The 17,234-nt window shown below is 35.6% G+C and overlaps 2 protein-coding genes and 1 long non-coding RNA gene across 5 annotated transcripts; all 3 read left to right on the forward strand.

Moving 5' to 3' along the window:
• Positions 1-2,938: 2,938 nt before the first annotated feature.
• LOC137747646 (shewanella-like protein phosphatase 2) lies at positions 2,939-7,354 on the forward strand. 3 transcript variants are annotated; one of them, XR_011069984.1, is made up of 3 exons: positions 2,939-4,285; positions 5,179-5,264; positions 6,833-7,354. XR_011069984.1 is itself a non-coding variant. In XM_068487790.1 (2 exons), exon 1 carries the CDS (start codon positions 3,003-3,005, stop codon positions 4,275-4,277), a length of 1,275 nt encoding a protein of 424 aa, XP_068343891.1. In that variant the 5' UTR covers positions 2,939-3,002; the 3' UTR covers positions 4,278-4,285; positions 6,833-7,354. The 3 variants fall into 3 exon arrangements, 1 of the variants encoding a protein (XP_068343891.1); XR_011069985.1 differs by having other exon boundaries at positions 5,187-5,264; XM_068487790.1 differs by lacking the exon at positions 5,179-5,264.
• Positions 7,355-9,804: 2,450 nt separating this feature from the next.
• On the forward strand, positions 9,805-11,079 carry LOC137746495 (proline-rich protein 4-like). The gene is made up of 2 exons (XM_068486516.1): positions 9,805-10,051; positions 10,479-11,079. Exons 1-2 carry the CDS (start codon positions 9,919-9,921, stop codon positions 10,880-10,882), a joined length of 537 nt encoding a protein of 178 aa, XP_068342617.1. The 5' UTR covers positions 9,805-9,918; the 3' UTR covers positions 10,883-11,079.
• Positions 11,080-13,808: 2,729 nt separating this feature from the next.
• LOC137747595 (uncharacterized) lies at positions 13,809-16,682 on the forward strand. The gene is made up of 3 exons (XR_011069979.1): positions 13,809-14,223; positions 14,764-14,811; positions 16,381-16,682. It is a non-coding gene; the product is annotated as an uncharacterized lncRNA (long non-coding RNA).
• Positions 16,683-17,234: the final 552 nt, after the last annotated feature.

The raw sequence follows: 17,234 nt of genomic DNA on the forward strand, positions 1-17,234 counted from the left end.
AATTCATGAAAGAATGAATCGAGGAAAAATTTTTAATACACCGGCTACAAGAAAATACCTCATGATGGTCAATATGGGCCCCTGCCACCCATCAATGCATGATGTTCTTTAACTCATCATTTCTCTAGATGATGAAGATGTTATTGACAGTGAACCAATATTGGATTATTTACATAGTGAAATAGAAAAAATTATAAAAAATCGAACAATTATACAGTATAGAGAGGGCCTCTCATGAAAGGAGAGAAGGGCCTACAAGCAGCCCGATATATAAACAACAATAGTAAAATTATCATTTATTTTATGGATTATTTTAATTAAAAAGTTCAAATTTCAACCCAAATTTATTTAGGGAAATTTTCTTAAATCCATATAATCTCTTTCTATACCTAATTTACTCTTTATACACATTTTATTTTTAGATAAACTATCAATATCTTTTTTAACCCAAATTTATTGTCTAACCTACCCTCACAAACCTAATCCATATGTAAAATTTGTCTTAACACCCATTTAGAAAATAAATAAATAAAAAAAAAACCAATTTCTTTGGCTCCTCAGTGACTCTAGTCACTGCTGTAGACTTTCCAGGCTTCAACACGCTAGGCTTCTCAATTGCGCGAACATACCTGAGAATCGATGGCTTGGCGAGCCTCCACTCCCACCCCGGGCATCCGAACTATTCTTTTTGAGCAAATGAATTGTGCTTGTTGGGTTTATTGACACCCAAAACCAGCCATTCCAAAAGGTTCTTATAGCAGCAGCTGTTTTTGGTTTCCCAAAGGGTTGGCCTCATTTTTATCAGAATGCTGGGTACGATTTCACCACTGTTTTCTCAGTTTTCAATAGCTAGAATCGAAAGATTGTGGAATTTCTGATGCCATGTTTCAGTCTGATCAAGATATGATTGGCAGGATGACAAAGGGGTTTCTCACTCATGACATTGGCAATCTCACTCTTAACAAGCAGCAATTTAGAAAGTTAAATCATATTATTTGAAGATAATTAAATGGTTCTGAGTGCATGATCTAGTAGTTAAATGCATAGGAGTGTTTGAAGTGCATGCGGCATTAATCTCGTGAGTTTGTGGTTTGAGATTAAAAATTATCATATGCTAAGCTATTGTAATTTATGGGAAGGAGTTCGGACTTGAGTATAAGAGCAAGTCCACCGTTGTGGACTGCTTGGGGGACAGTGGACCAAACAGGGCTCCATAGCCCGGTTGCAGGTCTCCAGCGTTGGGAGCCCAAGGGATTGGGCAGGCCCGAGCAACAGTCCTGTGAGGAATCGCCAGCCCGCTAGCCTGAGGTGGACTTGACGCATGGCTGACGTCAGGCTCCCTTTTTTAAATTTTTTTTCTGTCAGACGCGTGTGCCTCACCCGCGCGTGGTGGCGCGTCAGCAGACAAGTTTCAGACCACAGGGGCCCGCGGAGCAGTCGGCCTCAGTTACCGTTGGGAAGCCACATGGCTTCCCACGGTGCATTGGATCTCAACGGCTCCTTAACTTGAACTGTTCGATCTCAACGATAAAAAAAAAAGCTTATTTAATATCAACCGTTCAATCTGAGATCAACAGTCGATATTAAATAGGCTTTATAAATAAATAAATAAATAAATAAACGAAAAAATAGTTTTAAAATTAAGAAAAGTTACCGTTGTGACACGTGGCACAATCTGGAGTGTTAGAGGAAGAAGAAGACATTGTAAAGAAAGAAGTAGAAACTATGAATAATGATACAGATTTTTGTGAAGAATGAAGCAGAAACTATGAATAATGATAGAGATCTTAAGAAAATTGGTGTGAGATTTGTGAGGATGGATGGTGGATTATATGAAGGATTCAGAAAGGATTAGGTTGTAGATAATGTCACGTGGCATGCTGTCATTTGTTAAAAATCTGATGGAAATTCATCCTCAAAGATTGTAAACAAATTATGACACGTGGCACGACGTGATTGGTTTATAACCTTATCAGAAATCCATCACCAATAATTGTATTTTCAGATAATGACACGTGGTGCAATGAGTACAATTAAAAATCTTATTGGAAATCCAACCCCAATAATTGTCTTTTCGGATTTTATGACAAGTGGCACAACGAGAACGATTAAAACTCTTATCCGAAATTACAAATAAAATTATTTTGTATTATTTAATAATTTTTCGGATAATGACACGTGACGCAACGATAACGATTAAAAATCTTATCCGAAATTACAAATAAAATTATTTTGTATTATTTAATAATTTTTCGGATAATGACACATGGCGCAACGAGAACGATTAAAAATCTTATCCGAATTTACAATTAAAATTATTTTGTTTTATTTTATAAATAAAAAAAATACTAATATTTCATTGCCTATTGCCAGGACTATTGAAGTGCAACGGTGGAAATGCAAAAGGCGATTACTGTTCATTAAGGGCAGTTACTGTTCATCGCGTGATTCGAGTATAAGGGGATAGGTTTTGTCTTGACCAACATTTCATACTCATTTCCTCCTTCATTAAGCATATTAAAGAACATAGGATATACAACAATTGCGTGATTCGAGTTTGATGGTAAGATAAAGATTGTGTGATGATAGGTGTAGAGTTAGGTTGTATGATTTCAAATAAAATTTATCTTCCATTTATAGGGAAGTGATCATTCTTTTGAGGTTTTTATTTGCTCTCTTTATTTATGACCATCCAAATGAATAAATTAAATAAAATTAACGATCACTTAAAAGACCTTCCTAACACTAGATCAAGTTTTTTGCACTCAAAATCCTATGTAGCATCTATGTGACCTATAAACATAGCAAATATTTAAAACGCACTTAATAATATTAACTCTTCAACTTATCAATTAATAAAAAAATAAAAATTAAAGATACATCAAGTCAATAAGTCATGCGTCACTCAACTAGAAAAGGTACAGAGGCTACAGAAAGTTTTGGCCGCAGAAGATTTGAACTCTTCAAATTGGACCCGGCAAAGAAAAGGCACGGTAGAGGAAATGAAAAAGGCCGCCGCACCACCAGCAGCAGCCGCCGCGGAGGACTCTTCCTCCATCTCATGCAAAGACGTTCCCAATCTCCTCTCCTCTTTCGTTGACACGTTCGTCGACTTCTCCGTCAGCGGCGGCCTCTTCCTCTTACCGCAAACCCCCAATCATCCACTTCCCGCCTCCCCTCAAAATCACCAGAATGCCCTCCCTGCCCGCCACAGCTCCGACGATCCCCTGCCGTCTCGCCGACCGCTGCAAACCTATTACCCCCCGCAGGACCGTTTGGTCGCAATCGGCGATCTCCACGGCGACTTGGAGAAGACCAAGGAATCGCTTAGGCTTGCTAAATTGATCGACCCGGAGTCGGGTAAATGGGTCGGAGGGTCCACCACCGTGGTCCAGGTCGGCGACGTGATGGACCGGGGCGGCGACGAGATTAAAATCCTCTATTATCTCGAGAAATTGAAACGAGAAGCCGCCAGATGCGGCGGCACGGTTATTACGATGCACGGCAACCACGAGATCATGAACGTGGAAGGAGATTTCAGGTTTGTGACCCGCAAGGGTTTGGATGAGTTTAGAGTTTGGGCTGATTGGTATTCCATTGGGAACCGAATGAAGTCTCTCTGTAAAGGCTTAGAAAAGCCGAAGGATCCCTTTGATGGGGTGCCCCTAGGGTTTAAGAGTGTGAAGGAAGAGTTTGCTGATGGGATTAGGGCAAGAATTGCAGCATTGAGGCCATCCGGTCCAATTTCGTCGCGGTTCTTTTCCGATAACGTGGCTGTGTTGGTTGTCGGGGATTCTGTTTTCGTCCACGGCGGGCTTTTGAGCCAGCACGTATCGTATGGTTTGGAGAAGATCAATGAGGAGGTGAGGGATTGGATTCATGGGTCGAAGGGAAGAATCGCGCCCGAGTTTTGTCATGGTGCGAATGGTGTGGTTTGGCTAAGGAAGTTTTCGCATGGATTGGAGGATCAATGTGATTGTTCAGCACTTGAACATGTTTTAGCTACCATTCCCGGCGCAAAGAGGATGATTATGGGTCATACCATTCAAGAGTTTGGGATTAATGGCATTTGCAACGAGAGAGCAATTCGGATTGATGTAGGGATGTCCAAGGGGTGTATTAATGGCTTGCCCGAAGTTTTGGAGATCAAAGGGAATTCGAGTTTGAGGATCTTGACGTCGAATCCACTGTACAAGAACAAGGAAAAATCTACTGTGCATAATGAGTGGCCTGCATTTTTGACGCAAGGACCAAAACAAGTGGAAGTGAAGGCTTAACTGTTTCGGTATTTTTCAATTTGTTTTTTTAGCTGTTTTGTTTCTTCAGTGTGAAACATTAGTACCTTACATTGAAAATGTTGAGCATAAAGTACAAACTTAAGCCCACAGTATAGGAAATAATGTTCTCTAGCTGAACTGTGGAGATGTATAAAAGTTTAGTTTTGTCAAACTCCTGGTGTTGCTTGTGCTAATGTATCCTTCTTGGCTGTCATTTTATCCCCAACATGTTACCTATAGGCTTTTTTTTTATGCGTTGTTGATCAGTCGTATCCCGACTTAAGCTTATCTGCTGGAGGATAAGGCATTGTATCCATAATTTGCTTCCATAATGATTCTAATGGTTATCTTTACTGGAAGGATTTTACTTGAATGCTCTTTTCAGTTGGTTTTGTTCACAATTTTGCTGTAATATTGATGTTGGTAAAACAAGGGATATTATTAAGGTCAGATGGCCATGAGAGGAGTATGTACGACTGATGAGGGTCAAGTATTTGGAATCTTAAGAAAGGACAATAATTTTGTATTATGAAAGGTTTTGGCCGTGATCCTAATTGAATGGTTGTTTTGGACAAGTAACGTATTCCCTGGATTTTGCACAATAGTTTGAAGGAATAACTTTGGTGGCCCAAGTTTTAAAAAATAATGGATCTGGATACAGTTATTGTGTTTGAGTTCCATTTTATAAGCAGCTTCAAGAGACCCTATCTTGAAATAGAAAATTTTCAAGAGCATGCTTTATTGCAGTTTCTCTTGAACTGGATTTAGAAACTGAAATCGAGGGCATCATTTCTCTGTGATTCAGCTTACTAATTATGTCCTCTATTGAAACTTGAAAGTTAGTTTAAGCAAAAGTGATTTGTCTAACAATGCAAGTAATGGGGTTCGGGTTTCCTTGCAGTTATTCAGCTGCCATTATCCCTCTTAGCCTTCTTTGTTTCAAAACTGCCTCAACCTCAAGCTCGCCTGCAAGCTCCTGCTCACCAGGTATTAAAAAGTAATTAAGGAAATTTTAGAACTAATGAATGCGACAGTACCTGGAGTTGAGTCATTCAAATTTAAGTAAAGACTGCTAAAGCTGAAACATAAATGAATTTGGTATTTAACCCCAGATAGTGCTTAAATTGTCGATTTACCCCAAAAGCCCATAATGTCTCATTGTGTAACAAATAGCTCCACCCAATTTGTTTCTTCTGTGCATTCAAATCTGTGTGTCATTCATTTCCTGCATATCTTTCATTTAAAAGTTCATAATTCGAAGGTTACATAATGATTTTGACTTGTCACATAGTTTGGAAGGTCTTGAGATTAGAACTAATGAATGCGACAGTGCCTGGAGTTGAGTCATTCAAATTTAAGTAATGCCTGTTAAAGCTGAAACATAAATGAATTTGGTGTTTAACCCCAGATAGTGCTTAAATTGTCGATTTACCCCAAAAGTCCATAATGTTTCATTATGTAACAAATAGCTCCACCCAATTTGTTTATTCTGTGCATTCAAATCTGTGTATCATTCATTTCCTGCATATCTTTCATTTAAAAGTTCATAATTCGAAGGTTACATAATGATTTTGACTTGTCACATAGTTTGGAAGGTCTTGAGATTAGTGTCCTTTGTAATATCAAATTTGTAAAGGTATCCCATAGTTTACTTGAACAGTGAGATACCATTGTTGAAAGTGATAACTAAATAGATGGACACCAACATCTGAAATTAGAGCCAAACTGAAAGAAAGAGTGCTAACTAAGCAATATGATATCCGAAAGTAAATTCCGTTTCTTATACTTTTTCTTTCTTTTCAAAATGACTTTCCGCGTCTTGTTTCCCATACAGTGTTAACTTGGATTACTCCTTGTTCATATATATAGGTATATTTATATAATTTCATAATTGTTATGAAAAGGTCATATCATTTGAGCTGATGAAATTGAGCTCAAGAAGACTTCCAACAGTTAATTGTAATTTGTAGGTAACATAGGCATGTCTGAATTACAGTTCCATTAAATAAAAGCCTGCCTTTGATTTAGTTTAGTTACAATGCACACAAATGGGTTTACTCCAATAGGTGGATTAACGTTGGATCAATAGAACATTGTTCACCTCAACATTTTTAGTATTTTGGCTTTTTCCGTCGGATCAGTGTTGCCCCATCCTTTATGGCTTCAATTATAATTGCTTGGAACAGATCACTCAAACGCATGGTCGGAACATTCTTGCAAATGGATAGAAGGGGTTAAGTAAATCATGCGAAATGACTATCAGAACTTGCTTTTTCTCTATTATGATTGAAGTGCATTCTGTGCTTTAAATATTGATCAATGCATTTCAGATTGTCATCTTTGTACACTGTTTGTTGGTAAAAATATTGCCTTTGGTTGATTGAACCTGCACTCGTAGCATGAGTGTTACCATAGTCATGCTTCGGTCATCACCTGGTCGGACATGCAGTTTGCTGACGGTCATCTGCAAGTCCATACATTCAGTTGTCACTATTATTTACATCTATTATTAAGGAACATTGTAACCATTTCACATTTTCCTCTTTCTTTTATAGATGGCTAACAAGTGTACGTGATCAGACGAAGACGAGCAATTCTGGCCTTCCTGAAGGGAGTAGTTCCAAATGTCCAAGGCCAATGTTACCTGATATGCATTGTTTGACATAAAAAAGAAACTGATATGCGATGCAGTAGCTTCGTTTGATTTTGGATGAAGTGCATGGAAGGTACGGTAACCTGTTTACCTTCATTACTTCCTGAGGCTACAGTCTTATAATGGATTGGATTGATATATTCAAGCGTTTGATATGTTCAAATTGTAGAAACTTAATTTGCTCACCACCCAAACCCCTGCACCTGCAGTCTGCACCTCACCTTCCCAGGAAGATCAAATCTCAAGATGAAACTTAATTTGCTCAGCTTCTAAACTCATATGTGAATAAAATCCACCTCAAAGCCATACACGATTTCATGTTATGAAACAAGAAGATTTCATTGTATGATACATTTCAATCGGCCCACAAATGGTAGGATTAAAATAGATAAAATGGTACGATTATAAGGGATAAAATAGTGTTTTATGCAAGCCCCTGAAAAGTCATTTACCTTTACCTTCAACTAGTTTTCAAGCATGCACTCACATTCGTGTAGAAGATATTTTTTTAACTACGGCGTGCTATGCTCAACTTACACATTTTAAATATATTTATATGCGTTAATTGCTTCAATACTTTTTTTTATGACAAAAAGAAAGTCAAATATTTGAAGTAAATGAATAGTATTCAACCATGCTAGAAGAAACCCCTTATAAACCAATCAAAACAGTTGAATTTATATAATAAAATCTGTCTTTCAATTTTCATCTACGTTCTATTGAATTTACATTAAGAATAGAGAAAATAATATTTAATAAACAATTAATTGAATTATATTATTGCTTATCCATTGTGAGGTTAAGCCCACCCCCTCATCCTTAGTGTAGATAATATCGTTTGTTCGAAAGAAAAAAAACACAATTATTTGATAACTAATCAAATCACATTATTATGCGCGTGTGAAAGACTTTTATTATAACCGGCACTACGTGCATCTTAAGATGTTTTGAATGTGTTTAAAAATAGAGAAAATAATATTTAATAAACAAATGATTGAATTATATTATTGCAAACCTATTGTGAGGTTAAACTCACCCCCTCCTCCTTAGTGTAGATAATATCGTTTGTTCGAAAAAAAGAAAAAAAAAATCTTTTGACAACTAATTGAATCACATTATTATGCGCGTGTGAAAGACCTTTTTTACAACTGGCACTACGTGCCTCTTAAGATGTTTTGAACGTGTTTAAAAAATAGAGGAAATAATATTTAATAAACAACTGATTGAATCACAATATTGCTAGCCCATTGTAAGGTTAAGCCCGCCTCCTTCCTTTTAGTGTGGAAACTATCGTTTGTTCAAAAAAAAAAAAAATTTATTTGACAACTAATTGAATTACATTATTATGTGCGTGCGAAAGACCCTTTTATAATCGATACTACATGCCTCTTAAGATGTTCTGAACGTGTTTAAAAATATAGAAAATAATATTTAATGAACAATTGATTGAATCGCATTATTACTAGGCTATTGAGATGTACCAAGTATATAACATTAAAAAAAAACCAAAAGAAATGTATGAAAAGAATTAATTATTAAAAAAAATATTATTTATATGATGAAGTACCCCTGCGTTATTTTAGATTGCTTTTGAACTTTTTTGTTTGGGGCTATTTTTGTCCACTATTTTATTGTGAAGCTTGTGACCCAAAAAATACTGTTCACAGCATTACGAGCCTCTTAAGATGATCTAAACGTGTTTAAAAATAGAAAAATTAATATTTAATAAATAACTGACTGAATCACATTATTGTTAGGCTATTGAGAGGTACTAATTATAAAAATAAATAAAAAAATGTACCAAAAGAAAATTGTACAAAAATAATTAATTATTATAAAAAAAAACTATTTATATGACGAAAATACCCTTGCATTATTTGGTGCATTATTTTTAAAGGAAAACTAATGAAAATAGCTTGAAAACTTTGAGTTTTAATGATAAGAACAAAATAAAGGGTAAAGTGAATAGTATCAAGATTGACTTTTTAGTGTAAAAATGTGATTTTTCGTTAAAGTGAACGGTAACTTGGGCTTTTTGTTAAAACACCCTATTTTTAATTGCTTTTGAACTCTTTGTTTTTTGGGGGTATTTTTGTCCACTTATTTTTTGTGAAGCTTGTGACCCAAAAAACACTGTTCATAGCAGTGTTGGCTTTATATACAGAGATATACTTTGAATATCGTAAGTTATCAATTTTGATTTCGATACCAAAGATGTCTTGTGGTACTGTTTGGGGATTTGATAAGCTAATTCAAGTGATGTCCATTGGTTGGGCTGAGGGACTAATTCAGTTATTAGTGTGTTGATATTTTTCTTCTCAACATTACAATATGTCCTAACTTAAAATCAACTCTCAGAGACTTGTTAGTAGCATTCCAAAATTCTTATTATACATTTCAAACTTTTTATTTTAACCAGTAATGAAAATGAACATCATCTGTGCTTTGTCTTACTCAGCATTAATTCCGCCTGACAAAGTTGGAAAAGCAGAAAAGCTCAGTGACAGTGGTAGTTGTAGTCAGAAAGCTAAATGACACTGGTAGTAGTTAGGGTAGTCATTAATGAAAATAAACATCATCCGAGCTGCAAAGCCAGTGAGAAGGAGATTTTTTTAGCGGATTTGAAACAAGAGCTGACATAACACGTGTAACAGTATAAGTAGAAAAATAACAAAAAGTATATTTGTTTTCATTTATATTATAATATATAATGTACCAATTTGTGTTTTATGTACATAGAAAAATCTCTCGTAAGAATGTTGCACCATTATACAGTACAGATACCGTCTTCCAATCTCAATGGAGCTCCACGTCAAACCCTCAATTAATTAATTAAGGCCTAAGCCTCTTAAACAGCTCATCACACTTGCTATAAGTACGAGGCCTGCGGAACTGATAAAAAGCACCAAAACCAAATGGTACGTTTGGACTAAGCACTTTTGCACTGTTAGTATATCCAGTGGTAGCATTAGAAAGGCTTAGTTCTCAATGCAGATTCGTATTGCTTTTCAAGGGGCTTTTCTGGGTTTCTGGTTCTGCTTCTTTGCTGCAAGCTTCTGCCATAGCAACGGAGAGACCATTGAGGTAACTGGTGAACAAGCAGCAGCCAAATCTTTTTCAGGTAATATATATACTTGCATAGTTTCCTTTTTAAGTACCAAAGTATTTCAAAGAAACTCTAATATGACAACCATTTATTGAGTGGTTAAATGGTGTTGGATTTGCATGGTTTTTTGCAACGTTGATTTTTGAGAAAAGATCTAAATTCTAAACGGTTCATAATATTGAAATACATTGTTGAATGGGCCCTCAGTTGAACCTCGATCCCTATGCATGCATGCATATAATAAAACAATTTCAAAACTAATCTTAGTTTCCTTTTAGACTCGTATGTAATCAGAGATTAGTCTAATGTGTGATTAAGCAGAAGTTATTTAATAATCATTTTGTATATAGTCTTGGTTATTAGTAAATTGCATGTTTGTTTTTGTCCTCATACGTAATAATCTTATGCATGTCTCTGTGTCTATACTATGTGCCTAATGAAGAGTTACAAAGAGCAGAAGCTGCACAAGTCAATGAAGAAGATAAATTTATATTGCCTCCACACAAGCCAATATTCCCCAAGAAGCCGCCTCCAGCTAAGATCATTCCACCAAGGCCCTTTTTCAGGCCACCCCTTCCACCAGTTCCAGCCTACAAAATGCCTCCTTCCTACCAATTGTGTCCTCCCAACAAGACGTGTGTTCCCTACACAAGGTGTGCTGATCCTTACCAAAGAAGGTGTCCTCCACCGCCTCCGGTTGTGGAAGAAAAGCCATTTCTGAAGAAGCCAATTTTCCATCCACTACCAAAATTCAAGAAGCCACTTCCTGCACCAGTTCCAGTTTACAAGAAGCCACTTCCTCCACGTCCATTCCTCGGGAAGCCATTACCTCCCACTGTTCCCTAAACTAGACTAGCTGGTTTTCCTTCCAAATAATAAGAGATGAGTAGCATATAAATACCGATAGAATAAAGTCCTACATGGAGAGAGAAATGAGTTTGTTGTTGTAACTTTATTATCTTGAAATTGTGTGTTGTGTTGTTGTACTTGTTTGATCCTGCTGTTATGCAGCTACCTGGTTATACAACCTTTGCATTTATATATTACTGGAAGAAAAAAAAAATTTCCTTCACTCCAAAGACTCAACGTTGGCCCTTCAAAAATCCTTAAGATGAGATAATTAGCACATTGATATCGATAAATTTTCAGGCCCATCATGGTCCACAACGTCTTACTTAATCACTTATATATTACTAGCCCTTCTGCATGCGCTGATGCACGTGAGAAAGACATTTTTTTACATCACGGCACTACGTGCTGCATGTAGTTAATTTTTTTTCTTTTTATATTTGTTCATACATAAAGACATTCTTATAATTACAGCGCGCTATGCGAAACATACAATGTTTAATTTTAATTTGTACATTTGTACCTGTCAAAAGACATTCATTCATTTTAACTTTTTTTGTTAACAATTTGTAGAAAATTTTGCATTGCTAAATTTAAAATAAGATACTGTAAGCCTCTCAACCTGAGAAAAGAAACACTCATAAACGAAATGAAGCTAAATATGATGTTCCTGATCGATCTCCTACATCACAAATGCCACAAAAATTTGGAACTTTATGCCCAAATGATAGCAGACAAATTCATATGTGAATACACAATTTAAATTGTCATCAAACTCAGTCAATAAACCGCACAAAAAGACAACCTCGATATACATAGAGAAAACTAACCCTCCATAAGAAGAAAGATCACAATGAAATTACAAACTTGAAGTCCGAATTGGTCACCCAACATACATCAACATATCAAATCAAACTAAGAGAATAAAATAAAATTATTTCTTGCATTCCTGAAAACGTAAAGGAAAATCGTATTAGCTGTAAACTAAAAATAACACAATAGAAATGTTAGCTAAAAATGAGAACCTTAATTGTATGCTAAGACGACTTTTTCTCTCGATGTCCAAGTATTCTGCTTAATTTTGCCAAGGGAACACAAACTGTTGCAGAGAGAATGAATGTCAAAGGAAAATTAAACTTCAACAATTAAACCGATTAGAAAACATAAAAATGAAGTCAACCTTATGATGGCGATATAAAATAGAGAGGAAAAAAAAAAAAATCTTAACGGAACCATGAATACGAATGAGAAACACAAAGTTGTCAAAAAGAAAGCCTATTATAGCATGTCAAGACACTTATGACATCTTTTTTACGGTATTATCCTTTTCAATTCATTAAACAAATTTTCGTTTGGAAAAGCTTTGCTATGATTCTCATATTATAACATGTTTTCGTAGTTCAACAAATTTGTTTAATAAAAAAAATTAAAACAGAGCTAAAATTTAACAAGAAACGTACTAATCCAAATGAAAGCAAAACTTTGATAAACAAAGTAAGACAAACATAAAGAGCATACCCGATTGAATCCTCTAGCTAAACTTTGATAAGTCGAATGATTTTCGTTTTGGTTTTACAATCTGTGCAAAAAAAAACTTTCAATCATGCAACTAAAGAAAACAAATACCAAAAAGTAGAATTCCAAAACAATTAACTTAAGTCCCTCAAACACAAAAGAAATGATTAACTCAAAAGAGAAACAAATGGAATTAGTAAAAAAATAAAGACATCGTTTATCCACAATTCATCCATTCAAGGCCCGGTAACTCCCAAAGGTAGGGTTCTGGTTTTCTGCCTGCGCTTTCCCTCATGTGAGATGACTTTGTTTTATCATAGTACGTTACGTGCGAATTTAAAAATTTTTGTGACTACAATATATCATTTTATTTATTCTATGACTTTATATTAGAAGTAATAGTCATAATTAATTGGCTCTACTTACCTCTTTGAAAGCTTTGTACGATAAGTAAAACACATCCACCAATTGTAGTAGTTCTTTGAAATCCCAAACTCATTTGCTCCCTCGCATCTATTTTTCAAACACTCTTCGACTATCGTAATTTGCCTCCTCGTACAGTTGTGGAGCCATGAACGATGATGGCCCTACTTCAATCAAAATGTAGATAAATCTAAACATATATTAACTTCTTTCTAAACCATCATATTTCTCACAAACTAAACACCAACATTTGACAGGGAGGTAAAGATTTTAAAGAGAATTCTAATTGTTGAAGCAATAACGTGCTGATAAACAATTACTAATGTCCATAGTGCAAACGGAGAGAATAAAACTATATTCATATTCTCTCTTGAAGGTATTCATAATATATAACCAACGAATGGTTTTATCAATAGTTTACATATGCTGATCCAACTTCAGAAGTTGGAAGAAAGAGTATGTCCATAGAAATTACCTGATTACATGCTACATATCTGAATTCAAAGTAACCCACGATCAACTTGCGTTCTCAATTCTATCTCAACCAAAATTCACCTTCCAAACACAGAAGTTCACGTCAATTCAAACTTATCATACTAAAAAAAACAAAGGAAAAAAAAAAAACCAATTTCACATAAACAAATCAATTTAAATCCGTGATGGAATATCATAATTACCACGAGATATGCTCGTAGTGGTTACATCAAACTACCACATCATCTTTTGTGAATTCACCACGCCTTTGGCCTGTGATGGATGCTTTTATCGTACATAATTGAAAATATTTGGAGAAGGCGGGAGATTAAAAATTTGGACTGCTAAAATTTTAGCATGGCACCCAAAATCTCAATTCCCTATTTCCATTTTGTTATTTAAAAAAAAAAAAAAAAAAAAAAAAAAAAAAAAAAAAACCTCCCTATTATCAAATCTAAGGCACCAAGTATTAAAAAAAAATTTAGTCTAGTATTAATCCAGATTATTCCAATTCACTTTCCTCTTTCTTCTACTCACTACTCTTGCATTGCAACCCCGTGACCCAAAAACCAAGAGTCCGCCGATCTCATCTCTCAGTCTCTATCTCTCTCTAGCGCCACGACACTCGAATCCATGCCGACACAGTAACCGTCTCTCTCTCTCTCTCTGCGCGCCCGACCCTACCACCTACTTCCAGTTTTTAATTCCACCATTGAAAACCCAAGAACCCTGGAGCCACCAAATCCACGGCTAAAACCCCCCACATCTATGAGACTGCACGGTCGCTCAAAGCTTCAAGGTTAAAACAATTCAATTTCTTATTAGTCTTTTTTAACTTTACTTTTGGATTTACAGGTAATTACTTCCAAAATTAAGCAAGCTAGCAGCCTTTCACCCCATAGCCATCCTCTGAGGCCTTTAATTAGGTAATTTTGGTTTTATTTTTTAGATTATATGTATTTGTCCATGGCTATTTTATTTTACGTAATTGTTGGGGATTATTCAAATGATTTATTTGCACATATGGAGGCTTTAATAAGTTGTTTTATTTGGTCTTTGTATTTCAGTTTTTTGTTTGTTATGAACTTGCAGGTTGATATTTTTTTCGGTGTTTATTGGTTTTCATGGTGATTGAAGGTAAAAAAATTTGAGTTGTTGATACCATTTATTGAAAAGGGCAGTTGTTTGATTTGGCTTTGAATTGCTGTGAAATTTGAACCATAATTCTTTTAAGTGCTCTGCATTTGAAATAATTGAAAATGGTCTCTTGTGCAAGCAGAATGATCTCCCCCATCATAGATGATTGTGTTGTTTGCAGGTTGGTCATGGTTTTTGATAAGGGTAATTCTCTTGTTTGTGTTTTTAAACCAAGATGTTGCTGGTATAGGTTTTATACTCTGCAAGTTTTTGGGTTGTTCTGCATTCAATATTTTCATCATAATCTCACTTTATCAACATTCTTGTAGTGTGCATACCCGAGCCCAATTCCACCTTTATCAACATTCTTCTGTAAGGTAAAAATCCCAAAGCTTGTTTCAATATGCTCAAGTATTTGGAATCTTAAGAAAGAACAATAATTTTCTATGATGAAAGGTTTTGGCAGTCGGTTTTCCTGATTTGTTGTTTTGGACAAGTAATGTATTCTCTGGGTTTTGCACAATAGTTTGAAGGAATAACTCTGGTGGATCAAGTTTTGAAACTAATGGATCTGGAGACAGTTATTGTGTTTGAGTTCAATTTTATAAGCAGCTTACCTTATCTTGAAATAGGAAGAATTTTCAAGAGCAAGCTTTTTTGCAGTTTTTCTTGAATTGGATTTAGAAACTGAAATTGAGGACATCATTTCTCTGTGATTCAGCTTACTAAGTATGTCCTCTATTGAAACTGGAAAGTTAGTTTAAGCAAAAATGATTTGGCTAACAATACAAGCAATGGGGTTCGGGTTTCCTTGCAGTTATTCAGCTGCCATTATACCTCTTAGCCTTCTTTGTTTCAAAACTGTCTCAACCTCAAGCTCGCCTGCAAGCTCCTGCTCACCAGGTATTAAGAGAAATTATAGAACTAATGAATGCGATAGTATCTGGAGTTGAGTTCATTCAAATTTAAGTAATGCCTGTTAAAGCTGAAACAGAATGAGTTTGGGATTTAACCCCGGGTAGTGCTTAGAGAGTTGATTTACCCCAAAAGCCCATAATGTCTCATTGTGTAGCAAATTGCTCCTGCCAATTTGTTTCTTCTGTGCATTCAAATCTGCGTATCGTTCATTTCCTGCATATTTTCATTTAAAATTCGAAGGTTACATATTGATTTTGACTTGTCACATAGTTTGGAAGGTCTTGAAATTAGTGGCCTTTGTAATATCAAATTTGTGAAGGTATCCCAAAGTTTACTTGAACATTAAGATACCATTGTTGAAAGTGATAACTAAATAGATGGACACCGACATCTGAAATTAGAGCTAAACTGAAAGAAACTGTGCCAACTAAGCAATATAATATCTGAAAGTAAATTCCATTTCTTATTCTTTTTCTTTCCTTTCACAACAGACTTTTCGATTCTTGTTTCATGGCATACAATCTAACATGAATTACTTCTTGTTCATATCCATAAGGTACATTTATATAATTTGATAATTGTTACGGAGAGGTCATATCATTTGAGTTTTTGAAATTGAGCTCAAGAAGACCTCCAACAGTTGTTGTAATTTGTAGGTAAAATAGGCATGTCTGAATTACAGTTACGTTGAAGAAAAACCTGCCTTTGATTTGGTTTAGTCCAATGCATTCTTGTGGATTTACTCAAATTGGTGGATTATCATTGAATCAATAGAACATACTTCTCACCTCAACAGTTTTAGTATTTTGGCCTTCTCCGTCGGATCAGTGTTGCCCATCTTTTGTGGCTTTAATTATAAATGCTTGGAAAAGTTCACTCAAATGCATGGTCGGAACATTCTTGCTAATGGTCGGACATTCTGTTTGTTGACGGTCATCTGCATGTCCATACATTGAGTTGTCGCTTATATTTACATCTATTATTTAGGAACATTATAACCATTTCACGTTTTCCTCTTTCTTTTCTAGATGGCTAACAAGGGTACGTGATTAAACTAAGAAGAGCAATTCTGGCCTTCCTGAAGGGAGTAGTTCCAAATGTCCAAGGCCAGCGTTAACTGAAATGCATTGTTTGACATAAAAAGGAAACTGATATGCGATGCAGTAGCTTCGTTTGATTTTAGATGAAGTGCATGGAAGGTACGGTAACTTGTTTACCTTCATTACTTCCTGAGGCTACACTCTTAAATTGATTGGATTGATAAATTCAAGCATTTGATATGTTCAAATTGTTGAAAATGTCGACGCTGAAATATTTGGTTAATTCTGAAAAGCGTAGGTGCTGAATTACATAACTTGTAGGGAAGGGCACAATGTGATTTAATGGAGAATAAGATGATCAATGAACTTGATAGCCAAGCATTGATCGTCCAATCTTTCTAGCTGCCCTACAATAATAGCGGACTTGTTAGGGTACAACTCTGAACCTAGACGCTTACGCGTCTAGATTACATTCCTTAGCTATCGGCGTACAGTTTTATCGCTGTAGTGTGAGAAGAGGTAGACGTCAGTACTTTATTTGAAGTCCAAGTTTTGTAACTTCCGGTGACTCAGATATGTTCCTGTCCCACCATCCTCACTCTTATCACCAAACCCCTGCACCTCACCTCCCCACGAAGATCAAAGATGAAGCTTACTTTGCTCAGCTTCTAAACTCACCACCATATGTGAATAAAATCCACCTCAAAACAAGAAGATTTCATGCTATGAACACCACAAGATTTCATAGCATGATGCATTTCAATCGGCCCACAAATGGTAGAATTAAAAGGGATAAAATGGTATTATAAGGGATAAAATAGTGTTTTGTGCAATCTCCTTAA

The sequence above is a fragment of the Pyrus communis genome, chromosome 10, assembly GCF_963583255.1.
Source record: "Pyrus communis chromosome 10, drPyrComm1.1, whole genome shotgun sequence".
Classification (NCBI taxonomy): domain Eukaryota; kingdom Viridiplantae; phylum Streptophyta; class Magnoliopsida; order Rosales; family Rosaceae; genus Pyrus; species Pyrus communis.